This window comes from Lissotriton helveticus, chromosome 5_1 (assembly GCF_964261635.1).
Source record: "Lissotriton helveticus chromosome 5_1, aLisHel1.1, whole genome shotgun sequence".
NCBI classification, from domain to species: domain Eukaryota; kingdom Metazoa; phylum Chordata; class Amphibia; order Caudata; family Salamandridae; genus Lissotriton; species Lissotriton helveticus.
This window is the reverse complement of record NC_136065.1, coordinates 231,357,368-231,377,672: the sequence shown is the minus strand read 5'-3', so window position 1 is coordinate 231,377,672 and position 20,305 is coordinate 231,357,368. Positions and strand designations below refer to the sequence as shown.

Sequence of the window (20,305 nt, the reverse complement as noted above, 5' to 3'; positions counted from 1 at the left end):
AAGCACCAGGCACTAGGGTGAGGAAAGAGAAGAAAGACTTGTCGTTGTAGTGCCAAGGCCCTTCCTGATACAAAGGTTTGCAAAGGACTGGGATTGCAGCTGCCATTTGGTGGATGGTAGAGGGTACAGGGTGAGGTCTACAGGGAAAGGAGTTCTTTGAAGGGACACAGATCATAAATAGCTGGGTGCAGACTCTTCTCACCTCTTTGTATTTTTGTGAGGGGTACTCCATCTGTAGACTGTTCTACCGAACAGAGAATTCTTGCAGAATGGGACCAGGCCTGGGAGGCAGCCTGGGCAGGACATAAGAAAGGGGAACCGACTCGAACCGGTCCCAAGAAGCAGACCAGGAGTACACATCCTTCATCTGCAAAAGCATTAGAAAGATGTGAGCCATTGTTGTTCGTTCATGTGGCCTCTTCTACAGATGAGGCGGTGCTACGCAGCATATGCAGGGATTACAAAGCAGCCAAGGGCTTGTGTAGCATTGACGTACAACTTCCCAGAGGGGAGTGAATCTCACCTGGAGTCCGATCTGAAGGAGGAAATACTAACTGTCACAGGAACTAAAGGATCCTGCCTGTGAGCGAGGGAAGGAAGTGCCTACCCTGTGTGAGGAATGTAACATAGAAGATCTGCTGTAATTAACCCTGGTGAAGGGTCTATCTGACAGAGACCCATGAATCAAAAGCATTGAAAGAATCACTGAACTGCTGGGTCAGGCAGTGTGATCCTCATGACCAATCGCTGTCGAAGCCAACTGGCCCTTGAAGAAGTGTGCCTGTGTGGGGGGCACGACGTAAGCCCGACTAAAACTGGAATCGGCACCTGCTGGTGGTCCATGTGCCCCATAAGTACACTCTGTACCCGTGACACGGTCAAGTGTTTCATTGGTTTGGGACGGGGAACGACCTTTACAACGCGGTCAAAACACTGCAATACATTTACATTGTTGCTTTTACAACGCAAGTTGTTACCACGACTTGCACTTGAGGGCGCTCTAAACTGAGGAATAATGTGATTTACTATTCCAACACCTTCCCTACTGTACGTAGGCTGGAGTTGGAATAGTAAATCATACTATTCCTAAGTCCAGCACCCTACAGCGCAAGTTGTTGTAACGACTTGCGTTGTAGAAACAGCAATGTAATGTACCGCGATAAAAATGACCGCGTTGTAATATCATACATCCGTTTGGGACCAGTCCTGTAGAAAATGGACAGCGAGACTGTGGTCCGAACCTGCTGATAGCCTGAACTTGGTGAATTACTGATCGTGCCGGGGTGAACTGTGTGTAAACTACATTATCAGAAGGGAGACGGAGGGGGGTGCACAAGCTCCACCCACTAAATTAACTGCTAGACCCAGAACCTTCTGCAAAAGAGTAACCCTGTATCAGATGGGTGGTCCACTAGAGCCAGGGAGGGTCCGGTCAGCAGAGGCCCCAACAAGCACCAAGCCCAGCTCTAGAGAATCTGGTATTCAACTATAATTGATTGTGTAGTGGTTTTCTATATATATGTGTGTAACAAAGTACTTGTCTGTTCTACAAAGAGAAGCACTGGGCCGAAATTGATTTATTGTACTGTTGGAAGGGGGCAAGGGGGAGTGGTATTGATTCTTGAGACTGAGTAATCCCCACAGTAACCTCCCTGAAAAGCCTATGACTGCTCACCTCACTATCACTGAAAAGTCAAGAGTAGAAATGGTTGTACTAGGACCAGTTTGCAAAGCCACAGTAGGGCAGGCCTAGGACAGGTAAAATTATTCAACCCCCATAGTTGTGGCCCAGTAACCTCCGCCTGCCCCTTGGCCTCTTGAATGAGGATAGATAGGTAGATTAAATCAGATAGATAGATTAAATCAGATACATAAGAGAGATTAGATAGATTCACTTGGGCATTTTGTGCAACGTTCCTTCCACAAACCACATCTTAAAAATAATGTCATAAAACGATAAAAAAGAATATCACGAAAACCAGAGCATGACTGATATACGTGGTACTGGATGCTACTACCCCCCCCCCTAAAGAGGACTGCCAGTGTTCAGTTGTGTGTCTTTCTGGGTCATTGACAGGCTGCTTACATTAAGTTTACTATGCTCCAGTGTCTGAGTAGAAGACAATCTGACCAACAGAAGGCTGTTTGGCTAGCTCCAACTTACTTTGGTTCTTTCTGAAGGCGAAATGCACAGCTTAGATTTAGTTAACCTCCCTCCACTTACCATCAACATTCATTCACAGACCTAGCTTAGTCCCTACATTTTTGAGACGGGATTACCGGCTACCCTAGACGCGTATCCCATCTTTACTAACAGAGCTAAAACCATAATTCATAGGAGAAGCTACATATTGGTCTACACATTTCAAAGCACAACAAAAACCCACAGGTAAGTATTGTTTCTCTTTCACAATTTTATTCAATAAAAGCAATGCAAGAAAGGAATCCTTCTGCGATCTCCTGATGGACAAGTGTAGGCACTTCTGCAGTTCTAATGGTTTCTACACAGCAGAGTTGCAACTTTAGTAACTCTTGAACCTGGTTGGACTTCTTGGTATAGAGATATCCGGTATTACCTGGTTTCCTAAAAAAGAAACAGGAAATGAAGATTAGTGAACACATCCAACCTGTCCCTCTCGCGTGTTTGATACTTCATCTTCCAACAACTGTCTATTAGCAGAATTTGATCGCTCTTAAAAACTCATAATTTTAAAGGATGCAGCAAGCAGATTTAAAAGCTGTATGTTGGAGATTAGCAATTGGATGTCCAACAATTGTTTAAAACTAAATGCTCTTGCTGGGCAACAATTCATCTGTCTGGTCTACAACTTGGTGGCTCCAAGAGCTAGGAAATGTATATACTGCAGTCTCAAAAGCCAAAAACGCGGGCCTCACCTTTGATGAAAAATTAACATTTGATAAGCACATCTATCGTATGGCCTCTTCATCTTTCTTTGTCCTTAAAATCCATAGGAAGATTTTTCCCTTAATTCCGCAAGATATGCAGAAGCTGGTAGTCACAGCGCTAGTGCTCTCAAATTTGGATTACTGCAATGCATTATATATTAACCTGCAGCAGAGACTTACGAATAAACTACAAGTCCTGCAAAATACTGTGGCACGTAGGTTACTCAGGATTGGGCCTGGACGAAGCACTACGCTACGCTCGCTTAGTTTGCGAGGTTTGCGCAACTTCGCACTACGCGAGCTGAACACGCATAGCGTAGTGTAGTGCAGCAGTCATTTTTTGCTTGCTCGCGGTCCTAAATGTCAAGTTGGCGACCGCGAGCAAGCAAAATGACATCCTGGCGAGACTTTTTCCTCGTTCGACATCAGCAACATCAAGGTGCCGATCGCGATCATGGAAAATAAACCTCCCTGCGAGATTCTCAACGCGGGGAGGTCTGTTTTCTCATTGCGAGTGGTCGCGTATCCGCGCGACTGCTCGCAATGAGAAACTACCAGTCCGCGTTGAGAAAGCTGCCGATCGAGGAAAAATCTCCTCGAGCGGCAGAAAACTACAGCTCGCACTGTGCAAGATGCCGTTTTCAATGATTGCACAGTGCCGGATGCTTGTCCGCACTGTGCAATCATTGAAAACGGCATCTTGCACAGTGCGAACATGCAACTACGCAGTTCACGTAGTGCTATGTGTAGCTCGCATAGTGTGAAGTGCACTTCGCGTAGCTTCGCAAAGCACTACATCGCAAACTACGCCCAGCCCTACTCAGGATCCCCAAATCACTCAGGCTTTCAAACTCTGGCTCAGCTCCATTGGCTACCCATTAGGAACGCATTGATTTTAAATCACTTTGCATTGCTTTTTAAAGCCTTGAATGGCCTAGGTTCAGATTATTTTATACAGAAGTTCAACTGGTACCACCTGTCTTGAACCCTTTGGTCCTCTTTGGCCTAGAATGTGATAATTCCCAAGGCTAAGAGAGCTCATTGAGAGGCAGAAGTTTAATTCACTGAACAGCCAAAAGATGGAACTTTCTCCCTTTCCACTTGAAGAATTGTCCGAGCCTTCTCACTTTCAGGAAAGCCTTAAAGTTATCGGGGCATATTATCAACGGGCAGCGATAATTATCGCTGCCCGTGCTTAGCGATAATTTTTTTATCGCAGGCTATCTCTGGAATGTATCGCCCTGGTAGCGCGTTATTAACAACGTGTTTCTCCAGGGTGATAAAAATTCCAGAGATAACGAAGTTATCGCCGTTTTGCAGGGAACATCGCAGGTTTTCCAGCGATGTTCCCTGCAAAACGGCGATAACCTTGCTGATACGACCCTGTGGTCGCATCAGCATAATCCACCCCCTATGTAAAGCGTAGGTAAGTCTGGACTTTAGCAGACGTTAGTTTTTGGCGAAAACCATTCATTAGAGATACAAAGGGAGTCGTTGGGAAAAAGGGTGCTAACATGCAATTATGCATGTTAGCACCCACTTGTAAATAGGGCGATATGTTTATCTCCAAAGCCCTTGTAAATATGCCCCATGGCTTTTTAATCAATAGTTCCTCCTTAGCTTCCCTTCTAGGATTTCTTTTCACTATTTCCGTAACCCTGTTTTTCTCTACTCCTGCTGCAGGTAGTGTCTAGACACTGTCGGGCAGTAGCAAATTATATAAAAAATGATTTTCATTTCATAATGTTCAATGTATTTAAGGGACTTTTTCCAATGACCCAATTTAGCAGTAGTCAGAGGTAGCAACTAGTTTGTCCAACATCATAACCCGCAACCCCCAAGGGATATGGTGTGCTGTTCCAGACAACAGCTACAGTAGTGTTCACAGTGAGGACTAGCCATCAGGGCGAGCCAAGATTAGCCATCAAACTCAATACGTGCCCATCGACCCTATAACTCATACGTGCCTCCCTTATTGCCAAGTAATCTCTGATCTCGATATTGACCAGGATTCTCCCTGAAATGGATGCAAACACAGAGAATTACAAAAAGTTAAAGCCACCCTATTAACAGGTGCATTCAGAGATGCATGCATGATGTGTATTAGTTATTGTCCCTCCCCAACCAATATGTGCCATTGCTCAAGTGTATTGAATCCCTGGTTGAAGGCAGCAAAGCCTAGCAGTAAGCTTGTTCAATAAAAATGGGAAGAATCAATTAATGGACTCCGCACAGGGCTAAGGTGATGCAATGATAAGCATATTTGGAGGACTTTAGTTTCCATTAAGATACTCTGTATGATTCACCCTCCCAAGCCCCATATCTGCCTCTTAGGTTCAAAAAGCGTCTTCTCTATAATATGAAGTATTTATGTGAACAATATTCTTCCTAAAACGTCTTGGATAGCAATGTAAGACAATGTGACAGTAGCCATCACTACGCCGAACCGTGCATTAAGAATGTTCTATCTTACACCCTACCAGTCACGGCCAGCACTGATCGGGGTGGCGGAGCAAGGGGGTGGGGGTTAAGGAGGATAAAAATATTAATAATAAAAAAACTTACGGTACCCCCAAGCCTCTCATCATCCCACTGCACCGCCAGAACTGAACATGAAGCACACCCAGGCTCCCTAAGCCAATCACAATGCTGTAATGCAGCGTTGTGATTGGTCTGAGCACTGCGATTCGTAGCTCAGCCAGGGAATGGAAGCCTGGGCTTGTTCTCCTACCAGGTTGTAATACAGCCTGAGTGGAGAACATGCTAAGTGAGTATGAATGTTTGGTCGGCCCCAGACGACCGGCCAAACAGTCATGCGCACTTGCAAAGTATGCTCACCACTCCCCCTGCTCCTGTGTCAGAGAAGCCCCGCCCCAACCTGCAAAGCTGCCGCAGCAGTACAAAATAAAATGATAATAACCTTGAGTTATTATCATTTTATTTTTCCTTTATTTCGCTGCTGCCCAGCATTGGGGTGACGCTCCTCTGCCTTAGCGGAGGAGCCGCTATTGCACTCTACTTCCCGGCCAAAAAAATGAAAGGCTGCCTAAGTTATGATCAAGTCTGCATTAATGGGCATTACCTTCTGTGAGCATGCTGAACAATGTAAACACACAATGCTATGTTGACATTCTGTCTAAGTCTACATTAGAAAGATAAACTGAATAGAAGAAATGCAAAACACTCACAACCATGAAACATCACATACAAACATTCAAAATAATTAGGAAGAATACCTCAATGCACATCTCAAAGATTTCTTACAGCCAATAACACCAGGCCTAGGCTATCCATATTCTCGAGGCAATGGGCAAGCAAAGAATGACGTAAGCAAAAAAGACCCACAGCAGACTACTCAGACACTAAACATCAAACACTCACACACTGCCCATTGAATATGGCACTACCAAAGACTGAGCACCACCCAATACCAGTAACATACACACAGAAATTGAGCACCCCCAGGCAACAGCGCTATAAGGACATACTAATGGAAGTCTCTGTATCATACCAAAACCAATAAAATAGCATTACATACCATATGGGGTCCCATGTATGACCATTTCATTTGGTGACTTGCAAATTGCGATGTTTAGCGACTCACAATTTGCAAGTAGCAAAATGAAATGTGAAACAGTGTCTCAGAATCCGTTTGCAATTCCCAGATGGGTCACAAGCGACCTGCCTCATTAATATTCAAGAGGCAAGTCGCAATGTGCAACGCATTGGGAATGGCCAGCAATCACAGGGATGGTGGCCTGCTGGAGTCAGCAGACTATCAAGTCTTTGACTTATTTTTAAATAAAGCTGGTTTTTTCCAAATGCAACACGTTTTCCTTAAAGGAAAACGGGATGCATTTGAAAAAGAAAAATGAAACATTTCTGTTTTATTTTTTATGAGTAGGCAGTGGTCCGTGAAACCACTGCCTGCTCTTAGCAAACGTTTTCACTACCAGTCGCAAAGGGGATGGGTTCCCCCTTTCTGTTTGCTACTGGCTTACCAACTACTTGAAGTAAGTGGTAAACTGTGTTTCTTTTACGACCTCATTCCGGTCACAAAACAATTGTACATGGACTTGAGACTCGCTAATGGGAAGGGTCTTGCTAAGGGCGTCCCTTCCTAATAGCGACTTGCAAACCCTATTTTGTGAGTCAGTAAAAGTATTGTGACTCTTAAAATAGGATTGATACATGCTACAACCCCTTTTATCTGTCACAAGCGCCCCAAATTTAAATTTGCGATGGCTAAAAACGGTAATACATGTGCCCCATGGTCTCTTATCCTATCCAAGGCTAAGGCATTCTCTTCCGTGTACACATGCTACAAGTGAAGGGCCAAAATTGCTATTTTTTGAAGCAATGCAGAGGAGCAACCAAAGTTGCGCCACTGTGTTGCGTGAAGGGAAGGGAGGAGAATAGTGTCACATTCACCAAGATATGGCACTGTTACAGTCATCGCCTGCACTGGCGCACTCTCTCGCTGCCTACCACTTTTGCAACAAAGTGTCTAGCATACGTTTTATACTGGAAGGGAGTCCATCCAGTTCAAAATACTATGCTCAGACATAGTTTAAAACTTTTCTCAATTTGCAAATGTGCTCTACAGTATACTACAAATGCAAAGTTAGGCAAATTTTGAAAAAAGGAAACTTCAACGTTGCACCTGCCTCAAGTTGGTGAATACTCTGCTACAAAGCGCTACGTACAAATGTCAGTAGACAGAACTTTGCACTAAAAACCATGGGTGGTTGTATGGTAATGATCACCTGCCACTTAAGGGACATACTCTTGACGCAAATTAGTGCAAAATGCTACTTTGTGTTACTTCAGGTCTAGTTTCTAGTGCAAATACATCTCATATTAACACTTTGACACCGGTGTCATGACTTTGTACCAGCATAAAAGAGTTGACACCAATGTGGCCAATGCACCTCAATACCAGCGCAGGGTCCTCTGTGGGAGCGGAGGAGAGATAACCCCCAACACTAGTGGGCAGAAAGCATCATAAATGAAATGGTAATAAAATGATTGGTTTACCATTTTGTCTTTGACTCCTTCTGCCAGCAAAAGGAGTGCAAGGGCAGGCCGTGCGTCACTGCTGCCAATCATTGGCAGCAGTGAGGAGTGGTCACTTAAGTTTGCATTGTGCATGTTGGTTTGATCGGCTACCTTGCTACGGCCAAACTGACATGCACAATACAAGCCTCTCAAACCCGGCTGTCTTAGACAGATGGGTTGGAGAGCAACACAGGCCTACAGTGCCATTTGGAGCGTAGAGCTAGCTCGCTACAAACCAATCAAGATGCTTCAGAACAGCGTCTTGATTGGATGAGAGAGTTGGTTGTAGGCTTCACGCCTGGAGGACATGCTGCACAACAACGAGGACGTACTGCAGAACAGTGGGGGGGTAGTGTAATGTAAATGATTTTTTTGTCTATTTATGTTAATGTGTATATTATTGTTTATGTGTTATGTGTATAGATGTGTAGATGTTATGTGTATATTTTTTGCGCCTCCCAATGACATTTGCCACCAATCGCCACTGTTCAATACTGACTTTTTCTCTTCATGACCATGTGCTCCAATCACTCCGATTCACTTTTCAGAACCTTGATCCACAATTGATATCATGTTTTTGTAAGTCCACATTTGATTCATAATTTTGTGATACCATGAAATCAATGCCCTCATGTTGGGCAGCCCAGTCCACCCAGGTGAAATGTACAGTCTGTGTGGCTTCATGCCTGCTTTTGACAATGCCATGGGGTCATTAGTTGGTACTTAGTTCAGATAAGGTATTGTGACTGGAAGGGACAATCAACTCACACGTGCCGACACAAAGCTCACCTGCAGGATACCGAAGTCAACACCTGGAGGGGTTCCTACAGTTCTCAACAAGCATTTACAATGCAACGGTTTCGCCTTTGCAAAAGTTAGAGCTATTGGCATTGTAAATGACAAACGTTTTATTTATGTGTTGTTTTTGAAAACAGATAAATAAATGGCATTGTCATTTACAATGCCAATAGCTTAATCTCTCGCAAATGCGTTTTCTATTGCATTTGCACCCGCACACACACAGAACCACACAGAGCCACACACCCACCCACCACACAGACCCCCTGCTTTTAAATGATATCGACCCCCACTAACATGCTGTGCCTGGACAATTTATAGGTATGCTATGTCACAAGGTTGTTAGAATCCCGACCAGAGGTCCTGTTTATAGAACTGTAGTTGATAAGGTGGGACGCCCTTCTCACAAGGAAATGTTAATGTGTGTGGCTAAAAAGAGAGACTTGTGTTTTGGGAATGAGAAAGTAGTAATTTTATGTCACAGCTTGTTAAAATATTCAGAAATTCAGCCCAAGTGTGCTTTCCCCCCCTCAAACATAAACATAAAATAGCAAATACTTGAAGAAGTTACTTCAAAAATGTTACTTATGTCTAAACAAGTCCTACACGATTACTGAAGCAAGTAGAATGCACTTTTGGACTGACAAAGCCTATTTATCCCATTTTAAGATCAGGACCACATGTTGCATAGTGCCAAAAGAAAACCCTTTTTGTTTATCATCATGGTTAGTAGTAATTACAAACAAAGCAGGATTCATATCGGGATTGCCCCATTGATTACCAAGGACACACATGCTGGTCAACTTACTCTCAGATGGGGCAGGCATCACCCTCTTTTTAATGATATCACCCACTTAAAAATGAACGCGCCTTCAATGAATTTGATAATCTCACCATGTTTGCAAACCTGCCTCACACTCTCCAAATATATTTTTTCTCCGTTCTGATGGTATCAACCTTTTACTCTAGCGTCACCCTCGTGTGAGCTCCAGCAGGTTGACAGTGAGAAATACCACTTTTTCCATTGAAAGATACCGCCAACTGTACCATTTTAAGATTTTGCAAAGGCCTGCAAAGTATTAAGCAGAAATTGGCATTAAATTGTTTGTTGTCATTATGATAGCTGTAGAACCTATTTTGAAGCGTTTTCTCTTACATTTGACGTTTTAAGTATGTACCGATAGAGGGAAAAATATCAGCTTTAGGTGGTTCTCTTAATTGTTGTATCCGCAAGGATATTCTAAATAATTACGCCTATCGTAACATTTTTTTTTTATCAATAGCAGCACAGTGACCCTTGAGCTATTTCAGAAATGTGGCATGTTGGAAGGTGAAAATAAGCTTTTTAGGCTGAGCCAATCAGCAGTGAGAACACTGGCGCGTGAACCTGGTCTTACCTACAACGAGCATTGGTTCTCCCGGAGCGTGAGAGCGAGCGATGAATGAAGCAAAAGAAAACAAAAGAAGCCTTCAGCCTCGGGCCCCTTCTGAGGGAAGCCGCCGGGCCGGGCTGACAGGCCGGCCGCGTGCACGTCTGTTGATCTAGAAAGACGTCTGTTTATCTAGAAGGACACCTCACGCGCAGCTTCTCGTCGTGCGACTTAACCACATCTGGAACGACTTCAACCCCAACTCTCCCCCTAACACGTGCTTTTCCTGAGGGGCTCTTAATATAGGGCCCTCTCGTGGGAGACTGCTGTGGACGTTGCCACCCTTCAGGAACATCTATCGTGCATACAGGCACTTCTTTTCTGTGCACAAAAGTAGTCAGATTTTTTTTGTTGCTTCTAGCATACAGAAACTCGTCATTCATAGTTCAAATGTCTTAATTTTTCTTCGAACTACCTAAAAGCGGGTTCATACACGGTCATGCTGTGTTTTTCCTCGCACTTTCATTAATAATGTGACGCCACGTAGTATAGAGATAAACCTAACGCGCCGGCAGTAATTTCCTTCTGTGGACATATTTATATTTCTTGTATCTGTTTCTGCAGGTTCTGCGCCTGTCTGGGCTCGGTAAACATTAGCAGCTGGTTGCTTACCTTTCTTCTGGCCCCCAGCTCCTGTCCTTTGCGGTCACCACCCAGGCAGGAAGGCCAGCCATTGTGCCCTGGGAAGAGAATACTAGCCTGGCTGCTGCCTTCGATCCTCCTCCTCGACGCCGGCTCCTCCAGAGCAAATTCCCTATCAACAATTCCTCAGCAGGCACCATGGACGACGGAAGAGGCTGCAACATCCACTCCCACTGGTGTCAAAGAGGGACGGCGGCGCTGCCCACAGGCGGCGAGGTGGGGGAGAGGAAGGAAGAGGGAGGAGGGTGGAAAGAGGCCGAGCGAGGAGGCGGACTGACAGGTTACGGAGGGTGCAGGGCTGCCGGCCACCGAGTGCTGCTGCTGCAGGCCTGTGCTTTGATAAGGCCCCAGGCCTCGCCTTCTGGAATTACAGCTCCATGGTTCCTATTCACGGTGCCCACGCAGACAGGATCCCAGCCCTACCGCTGGAAAAGGGAAAGCAGCAGGGAGACAGAAAAACAAGTCAGGTCCCGGGCCGGCAGCCAATCACAGCGCGGCCCGGGGAATGATGTCACGGAGGTGTCCCGGGCCGGCAGCCAATCACAGCGCGGCCCGGGGAATGACGTCACGGGGGTGTCCCGGGCCGGCAGCCAATCACAGCGCGGCCCAGGACACACGGCAACAAGAGACTTAAAAAAAGACCGAGAAACGCCCCCGAATCGCGTTCCGACGGGGAAAGAGTGATTGACAGCCAATCTCTTCCAATGGCTAGCCTCCATTTATGGAGCTAGCCAATGGAAGAAGGGGCGGGTTCAAGTCCCCCATACTGTTCTAACATTAGATTTCGCCTGCGCGAACGCTGCTGCACAGCGGACGCTAGGCGAAACCTAAAAATAGCTCAAAGGGAAGCCATGGAGTACGCTTTTGCTGAGATCCTGTGTGCAAGAATAACCAACAAGACCCTGGTTGTGGTGCTAAAATAACCCACCCTGAACACTCACCATACCGAATGCAGTGAAAACTTGACATTGTTACTTTAGTTACCTCTCAAAGTTTATTGTGTATTTATTGTGCTTTGGGCAAGGACATTGAACAGCACACTGCATTCCAAATGGATTATTCATATCCGAATCTGTGGCCTAAAACCATCCTCGTATCGGATCACTGCATTAACATGCGCTCTTTGAGCAGCCTAGACTACTCCAAAGTTGGAAACTTGAAAACTCCATCTTTGTTCAATTGGCAAGACAGCCTGGAAAAAAGATATCTGGGGGCAGAGTGTGTCTGATAAATTCAGTACACAACTGTAGTTTCAATACCCAAAAGCAATAGGGCTTGTGAGCCAGTCATCAAAGAGAGAATGTGAAGCTGGATAGTGAAAAATGGGAACTAATAGAGCGTGGTATCCACTTTTAGAACCAGACCAATAATGAATGGACCCTTCCAATGCTCCGCCGGCCTCAGTAAACATTAGCATCTTCATAAAACTAGTACATTTTTCAAGACATGCATAGAATGGTGTATAACATTCTGAACCAGTGATGACCGTGTTCAATCATGCAAATTTCCCCGAATTCTGGCACCCAGTAAAACATAGAGGGCCAGATTCTGAGAATCTGGCCCTTTGCGAGCGAAATTTTTGCATTTGGGATTCATCATCCCAAATGCAAAAATCGCAAAATGCGAAATCGCTATATTGCGAGGAATTGCATTTAAGGAATCTCTATTTGAGATTCCTTAAATGCAATTCATGAACCATTCCATAATTGCGAATTCGCAATTTTTGGCCGCTATTTACCGCGAAGTCTGACTTCGTGGTAAATAGCGAAAACTTAGAAAAATGCACTTTAGTGCATTTTTCTAAGTTGTATGTTATACACACACATGTCCAAAGGACATGTGTGTGCGCAACATCAGTCTACATTTTCATTTCAGGGGTGCTACAGCGTGTCCCTTGGACACCCCTGGCACCCTTGAAATCGCATCCTTATTTGCGATTAGCAAATTGCTAATCGCAAATAAGGAATGACTCCCCATACATTCCTATGGGCCCATAGGAATGAATGGGGAGTTATTCCTTATTTGCGATTAGCAATTTGCTAATCGCAAATGAGGAAGCTGTAGGAATCGCAATTTTTTTTGCGATTTCTACATGAATCCCATTTTGCGAGTCTTTAATAGCGATTCCTTAATAATCGCTATTAAGGACTCGCAAAACGGGACATTGATGAATCTGGCCGAGAATCTGGTAGGGAGCTATCCCCGCCCTTCACCAGAAATCCCTATCCACCCAATTTGGAATGAGGCCCTTAATGGGTGATTCTTTGCCCAATGCTGAGCCACGTGTGCAGCAATCATTGTTTCCTGCACTAGTGTGTTTTTAGTAGCCTGGGATAGCATCATATGCCGTCCTGCAGCCATCTGCAGATCCATGCACAGAGAGCTGCGACACTGTCCATGAGGGGACAGTGACATATGTGCTTCGGGGAGCGGCAGGTGTGTGTTCCAGCTGATGGCCTAATGCAAAAGTGGATATGTCAGCTAAACCTTGCCAAAAATTGGTAATGGATTTTCTTGGTCGGTTTGACATACTACAAAATCAGAGACAAACTGACTCCTATAGGTTTTTACATGCAATAGGCTCAAATCAGGTTTGTCGGGGAGCTGGGACACATTTTTCAGGATTTGTTTCACTACCGATTTTTTCCAAATTATTTCATGGTAACTGGGTTTATTTTTGTGAAAAGAATGTTGTATGTGCAGTGGGTTGTCAAGACTGTACCATACCGGTGGTTTTGCAGTCACAGGTCAGGGCTTATAGCACGACATCTAACTTCATGAACTCACTCAAGCTCTCTGGTTGCTAAGTGGCAGGAAGGTCTGTATCATTTTATGTCCAAGATGGAAGGAGAGTGAAATATGATCTTGTGAATGAATACAGATTGGTTGTGGATATTCTCCCTGGAATACCCATTTCTTTACATCTGGATATAGCTTGCAACTAGGGAAGCTCTGCATATATTGCATAACTTCAGCTTTTTCAGATAAAACCTCTGCATTTGGAGGCTTTGACTTTCTCTCTCACACTTGAGCGTGGAAGGCTTTGTGAAGCAGGTGCACAGAGCTCAGGGGAACTCAGGGTCAATTTACTATTGTCCCACAGGTAAACAGGAGTGAGGGACAAGGTCATATAAGGGCACCACGTTAAAAAATAATGGACAATCTCTAAATGCATAAAGGAACATTTCAAATAACTCAATGTATGTAAAAGCATAATTTCTGACTTAAGTAGTTAGGAATTCAAGGAAAGACTACAATTACATAAAGCTTCCCAGGGTAAAAATAGATCCTTCTTCTCCAACCAAGGAATACAATTTGAGAGGTCCTACCTTGGAATCCCAAGCATTGGCTACAAATTGGATTGTACCCACCTCTTTATGCATCTGTCATGCATCTATCTGTGAAAGAAAAACATCAAATATGAATTGTCAGTATGCTTGCTAAAGACTGTCTGTTTACATAAAAAGGCATGCATATTCAATGCTTTAATGTCTTTCCCAAGGCCTACTGGAAAAACCAGTGTTCTTAAGTGGAGAATCCATGTATACTGCTTTCAGCCTCTTTGGAGCATTAGCAGTCACCAGTTTAAGGGAGCATCTAGTAAATATTGTATCAGGCAGACTCATATCCCAACCAAACGCCATCAATCATCTGGAATCATTATTGTTATGTATGGCTTCCAGAGGAAGTCATCATTCAAATACAGCCATGACGCTCCAGGCCACAAGGCCCATGCTCTTAAGCGATGCGGTCCACCGGCTTCCTTGGTTCTCAGAAACATGAAGAAGGCGGGAGAATGAAGGTGGCACACACTTTGTTCATTCATTCATTACCTTTGTGTGGTTAATAAAAACCATTACAAATTCGAAACTTTTTTTTTTTTTAAGCAATAAACATTTGGTCAGTTGTGGTGGCCTTAATGCAGAAGCTATAACAATTTCAATAGTCACGCAGGCATGGACCAGATAGTTGGACTAAAATCGATCTATAAGAACATACATTAAAATCAGCTACAAACCATAACACAAAATGCCCTAGTTGTAATGTTAGACTGTGGGTATGTTGATGAAAATTGCAGAAAGTAAAACCATAGTTACAAATATGGAATCACAATAAACACCAAGGACAGTACAATCAATTGTGCGGGAATACAGTAAGACTGGGGGCATGTTAAAAAAAACTGGTTTAGGCATCTTATTCCTTCATCCGTGCATGCCGTTGCTCCTTCATTACATCTTGCTGATGAGCAGTGTCTTGTGGGCATCAGTTACCCACAATGGTCAGCCTACAGCTCTGTGCATGTAGGAATGTGAGGGCGGTTCTAGAGCCTGTTATGGTTCTACGGGTGGCGGCTGCACCAGCTTTTTGTTTTTTTTAAATATTGTAACTAGGTAGGAGAGGGAATAGCTGAGGGTGATGAGGGTCATCTGCAGATACTAGGTATTTGTGTTTTTTTTACATAAGAGGGGATGGGAGGGTCACAGGGCGGTAGTTTTTTTTTTAATAAGGGGAGGCCTAGTACCCTTCCCAGGATAAAAACATACCTGCCCACCCACCCCAGAATAGTCGGATTCGTGAGTGGTAGGAGACACGATTTTAAAGTAATGCTAGGTGAAGGAGGCCTCAGAGAGGTGAAGTCATGTGCATGACTCCTCATGGCTGCCCCATGTGCATGACTTCTCATAGCTATGGCTATGGCTACTCTATGTGCATGACTTCTCATGACTGCTCCATGTGCATGACTCCTCATGACTGCTCCATATGCATGACTCCTCATGACTGCTCCATGTGCATGACTCCTCATGGCTGCTCCATGTGCATGACTCCTCATGACTGCTCCATGTGCATGACTCCTCATGACTGCTCCATGTGCATGACTCCTCATGACTGCTCCATGTGCATGACTCCTCGTGGCTACTCCATGTGCATGACTCCTCATGGCTGCCCCGTGTGCATGACTCCTCATGGCTGCTCAATGTGCATGACTCCTCATGACTGCTCCATGTGCATGACTCCTCATGGCTGCTCCAAGTGCATGACTTCTCATAGCTATGGCTATGGCTACTCTATGTGCATGACTCCTCATGGCTGCCCCATGTGCATGACTTCTCATAGCTATGGCTATGGCTACTCTATGTGCATGACTCCTCATGACTACTCCATGTGCATGACTCCTCACGACTGCTCCATGTGCATGACTCCTCATGACTGCTCCATGTGCATGACTCCTCATGGCTGCTCCATGTGCATGACTCCACATGACTGCTCCATGTGCATGGCTCCTCATGGCTGCTCCATGTGCATGACTCCTCATGACTGCTCCATGTGCATGACTCCTCATGGTTGCTCCATGTGCATGACTCCTCATGGCTGCCCCGTGTGCATGACTCCTCATGGCTGCTCCATTTGCATGACTCCTCATGACTGCTCCATGTGCATGACTCCTCATGGCTGCTCCTTTCGCATGACTCCTCATGGCTGCTCCATGTGCATGACTCCTCATGGCTGCCCCGTGTGCATGACTCCTCATGGCTGCCCCGTGTGCATGACTCTCATGGCTGCTCCATTTGCATGACTCCTCATGACTGCTCCATGTGCATGACTCCTCATGGCTGCTCCATGTGCATGACCTCTCGTGGCTACTCTATGTGCATGGCTCCTCATGGCTGCTCCATTTGCATGACTCCTCATGGCTGCTCCATGTGCATGACCTCTCGTGGCTACTCTATGTGCATGGCTCGTCATGGCTGCTCCATTTGCATGACTCCTCATGACTGCTCCATGTGAATGACTCCTCATGGCTGCTCCTTTCGCATGACTCCTCGTGGCTGCTCATTGTGCATGAGTACTCGTGGCTACTCCATTTGCATGACTCCTCATGGCTGCTCCATGTGCATAACTCCTCATGGCTGCTCCATGTGCATGACTCCTCATGGCTGCTCCTTTCGCATGACTCCTCGTGGCTGCTCATTGTGCATGACTACTCGTGGCTACTCCATTTGCATGACTCCTCATGGCTGCTCCATGTGCATGACTCCTCATGGCTGCTCCTTGTGCATGACTCGTCGTGGCTGCTTCTTGTGCATGACTCCTCGTGGCTGCTCCATGCACATGACTCCTCGTGGCTGCTTCGTGCGCAGGACTGCTCTTGGCTGCTCTATGTGCATGACTCCTCCTGGCTGCTCCATGTGCATGACTCCTCATGGCTGCTCCATGTGCATTACTCCTCATGGCTGCTCCATGTGCATGACTCCTCCTGGCTGCTCCATGTGCATGACTCCTCATGGCTGCTCCATGTGCATGACTCCTCATGGCTGCTCCATGTGCATGACTCCTCATGGCTGCTCCATGTGCATTACTCGTTGTGGCTGCTTCTTGTGCATGACTCCTCGTGGCTGCTCCATGCACATGACTCCTCGTGGCTGCTTCGTGTGCAGGACTGCTCTTGGCTGCTCTATGTGCATGACTCCTCCTGGCTGCTCCATGTGCATGACTCCTCATGGCTGCTCCATGTGCATGACTCCTCATGGCTGCTCCATGCGCATGACTCCTCATGGCTGCTCCATGCGCATGACTCCTCATGGCTGCTCCATGCGCATGACTCCTCTTGGCTGCTCTATGTGCATGACTCCTCATGGCTGCTCCATGCGCATGACTCCTCGTGGCTGCTCCATGTGCATGACCTCTCGTGGCTGCACCATGTGCATGACTCCTCATGGCTGCTCCATGCACACGACTCCTCATGGCTGCTCCATGCACATGACTCCTCATGGCTGCTCCATGTGCATGACTCCTCATGGCTGCTCCATGTGCATGACTCCTCCTGGCTGCTCCATGTGCATGATTCCTCATGGCTGCTCCATGTGCATGACTCCTCGTGGCTGCTCCATGCACATGACTCCTCATGGCTGCTCCATGCACATGACTCCTCATGGCTGCTCCGTGTGCATGACTCCTCATGGCTGCTCCATGTGCATGAATGACCTCTTGTGGCTGCTCCATGTGCATGACTCCTCATGGCTGCTCTACACTTGTGCCATAGTACCAGCAAAATCAGGAAGAGAAGTTTTTTTGAGGCGGTGGACATAGCTGGCATAGAACTGTACGAGTCGCTGTTAATACGGGGGAGCTTTTCACCTCGGGGGTATTACAAATTACATCATACAACTTATGCTTTGCTATTGTTGCCTCTTCGATGTGAGTTTGGAACCAGTCAGTGAAAAACAACCCTGTTATTGACAGCTAGGCTTTTATAATTCTACATGTCTTATAGACACCCGGTTATCTACAACATAATTATGGGGTTGCCTTCAAAATGCATATGTTAAATTATTGCTGATATAAAGTCTCAGTATCTTTGCTTTTTCATGGACTGCCACCCAGGTCTTCCTTTACACTAATAAAAGGTTCCCTCTTTCCGTTCTTCCAGCCCTGAATTCTGCATCTTTAGGGCATAGTGATGGCAATTGTTCATGAGACAGCTACTTGTGTAGGCAGTCCATCACTTCTTTCCTCATTCCTTACTTTCAACCATCTCCTGCTCCTGCCCCAGGAGAAGGAGGTACTTTGATTCTGGGCAACACACTGCACGGTTTGAAGAATGTTTAAAGCCTTTAGAGCAACATGAGTTAAAAAATATCCAAATCCCTTTCGACTTCACACTGTCCAAACGTGGCCCCATACTTTCAACAGTGGTTTATATTTTAGGAAAGTTCTATTTTCAGAAATAGTGCCTAAACTAACCATACCTTAATCATATTGAGTTTCACTGTTAATAAGGTCTGAGTTATTGTTCTACAGGCAAATTATAAAGACATAGAAATGGTTTCCTTCAGATGCATGCAACCCAAAATTTGGAATTCCAAAAGTGTAAGAATGGGAGCTCATGACCTTAATTCAGAGTTCACTGGTACATTCAAAGAAAGTTAGCCTGTGCCTAACCTTAGTATTGTTTCAATAATCATCATCACAGCACTCATCTTTTCCCAGTGGCTGGAGGCCAGGCACCAATGCCAACCCAAGAAGCATCGATATGAGGTCTGTGGACTGAGGGGTGTGCCGTTGTTAAGGTAACGGGCATCAGGATCTCAGACAGCAGATTAGAGGGGCTTTTATGAACAGGTCGAAAGGTGATGCCCTTCTGAACTTGACTTGGTAGTCAAAGTGCAGCTTCACTAGAAACATGGCCACCTTGTTACATTTTGGTAAACATGTTGACAGTCTGTGCAAAGAAGGATATGGCTCGTCATGTATAGATTCAGAGGTAAGTTTTTTTTCTTTTTCTTAAGGGTGACATAGACAGTGGCTGTCCATATTTCTATGCCGCATCACTGGTCTCTTTGCGTCAACACTAATTTACACACAATGGTAAAAGGTCCTTCTGCTGGATTAGCCATGAGCTAGAAGACTCCTGAATCTCAGACGTGTTTTTTAGTGGAAAATCTGATCAGCACATTGGCATGTGTTAGTCAGTAGTCAGTGTCACTTACAGCCTATTTGGCACTCACAATGTTACTGTAAACGTCTTGAAATGCTGGACATCCTCAAACAATGAGGACACAGGATCAGAGCAGAATAAATAGAGCTCATTTTCCAATACTGCAGGATTACCATTAGAAAAATGTGATTAGAGAGTACAAGTTTATTTTACAGGATCCCTCCCAGCAAATCCGGCAGCAAGAAAGCCTCGTGGTTCACCAACGACCTCAAAGACTCCAAGAAAACCTGCCGCACCCTCGAGAAAGCCTGGCGCCGCGACCAGACAACAGAAAACATGTCGGCCCTCAAGAACGCAACCCGCAGACACCACCAGCTGATCCGCACCACCAAAAGGACAACATTTAAAGAACGACTGGACAACAACACCCACAACAGCAAGGAACTCTTCAGCATCGTCAAAGAGCTCTCCAACCCCAGCGCCTGCAACAAGGACATCACACCCTCGCAAGACCTCTGCGACTCACTCGCCTCGTTCTTCCACCGCAAGATCGCCAACATACACAACAGCTTCGGCGCACAGACCACCGCGAACTCAACCACCGAACCAGCACCCCCCACCACCACCCTCTGCACCTGGACCTCAGTCAGCACCGAAGACACCACCCGCACGATGAACACCATCCACTCCGGCTCCCCTACCGACCCATGCCCACACCACATCTTTAACAAAGCCGACTCCATCATCGCACCCCAACTCCGGGACATCATTAACAGCTCCTTCGCATCCGCTACCTTCCCGGAGAGCTGGAAACATGCCGAACTCAGCGCCCTCCTGAAGACACCCACCGCGGACCTCAAGAACTTCCGCCCCATCTCGCTCCTCCCTTTTCCTGCCAAAGTCTTAGAGAAGACCGTCAACAAACAACTCTCCGCCGTCCTCGAGACAAACGGATCCCTCGACCCTTCGCAGTCCGGTTTCCGAGCAAACCACAGCACCGAGACCGCCCTCATCGCAGCTACCGACGACATCA

The 20,305-nt window shown here is 45.9% G+C and overlaps 1 protein-coding gene across 1 annotated transcript in view; it reads right to left on the bottom strand.

The window, feature by feature from the left end:
• Nucleotides 1-2,394: 2,394 nt before the first annotated feature.
• The window catches only part of LOC144753071 (lipocalin-like), a 42,193-nt gene continuing 24,282 nt past the window's right edge, over nucleotides 2,395-20,305 (bottom strand). The window contains exons 6-7 of the mRNA XM_078640861.1: nucleotides 14,207-14,233; nucleotides 2,395-2,584 (exon numbers count right to left, since the gene is read on the bottom strand). Coding sequence (XP_078496987.1) covers nucleotides 14,211-14,233 — 23 coding nt within the window. The 3' untranslated portion in view covers nucleotides 2,395-2,584; nucleotides 14,207-14,210. The remainder of the gene's footprint in view (nucleotides 2,585-14,206; nucleotides 14,234-20,305) is intronic.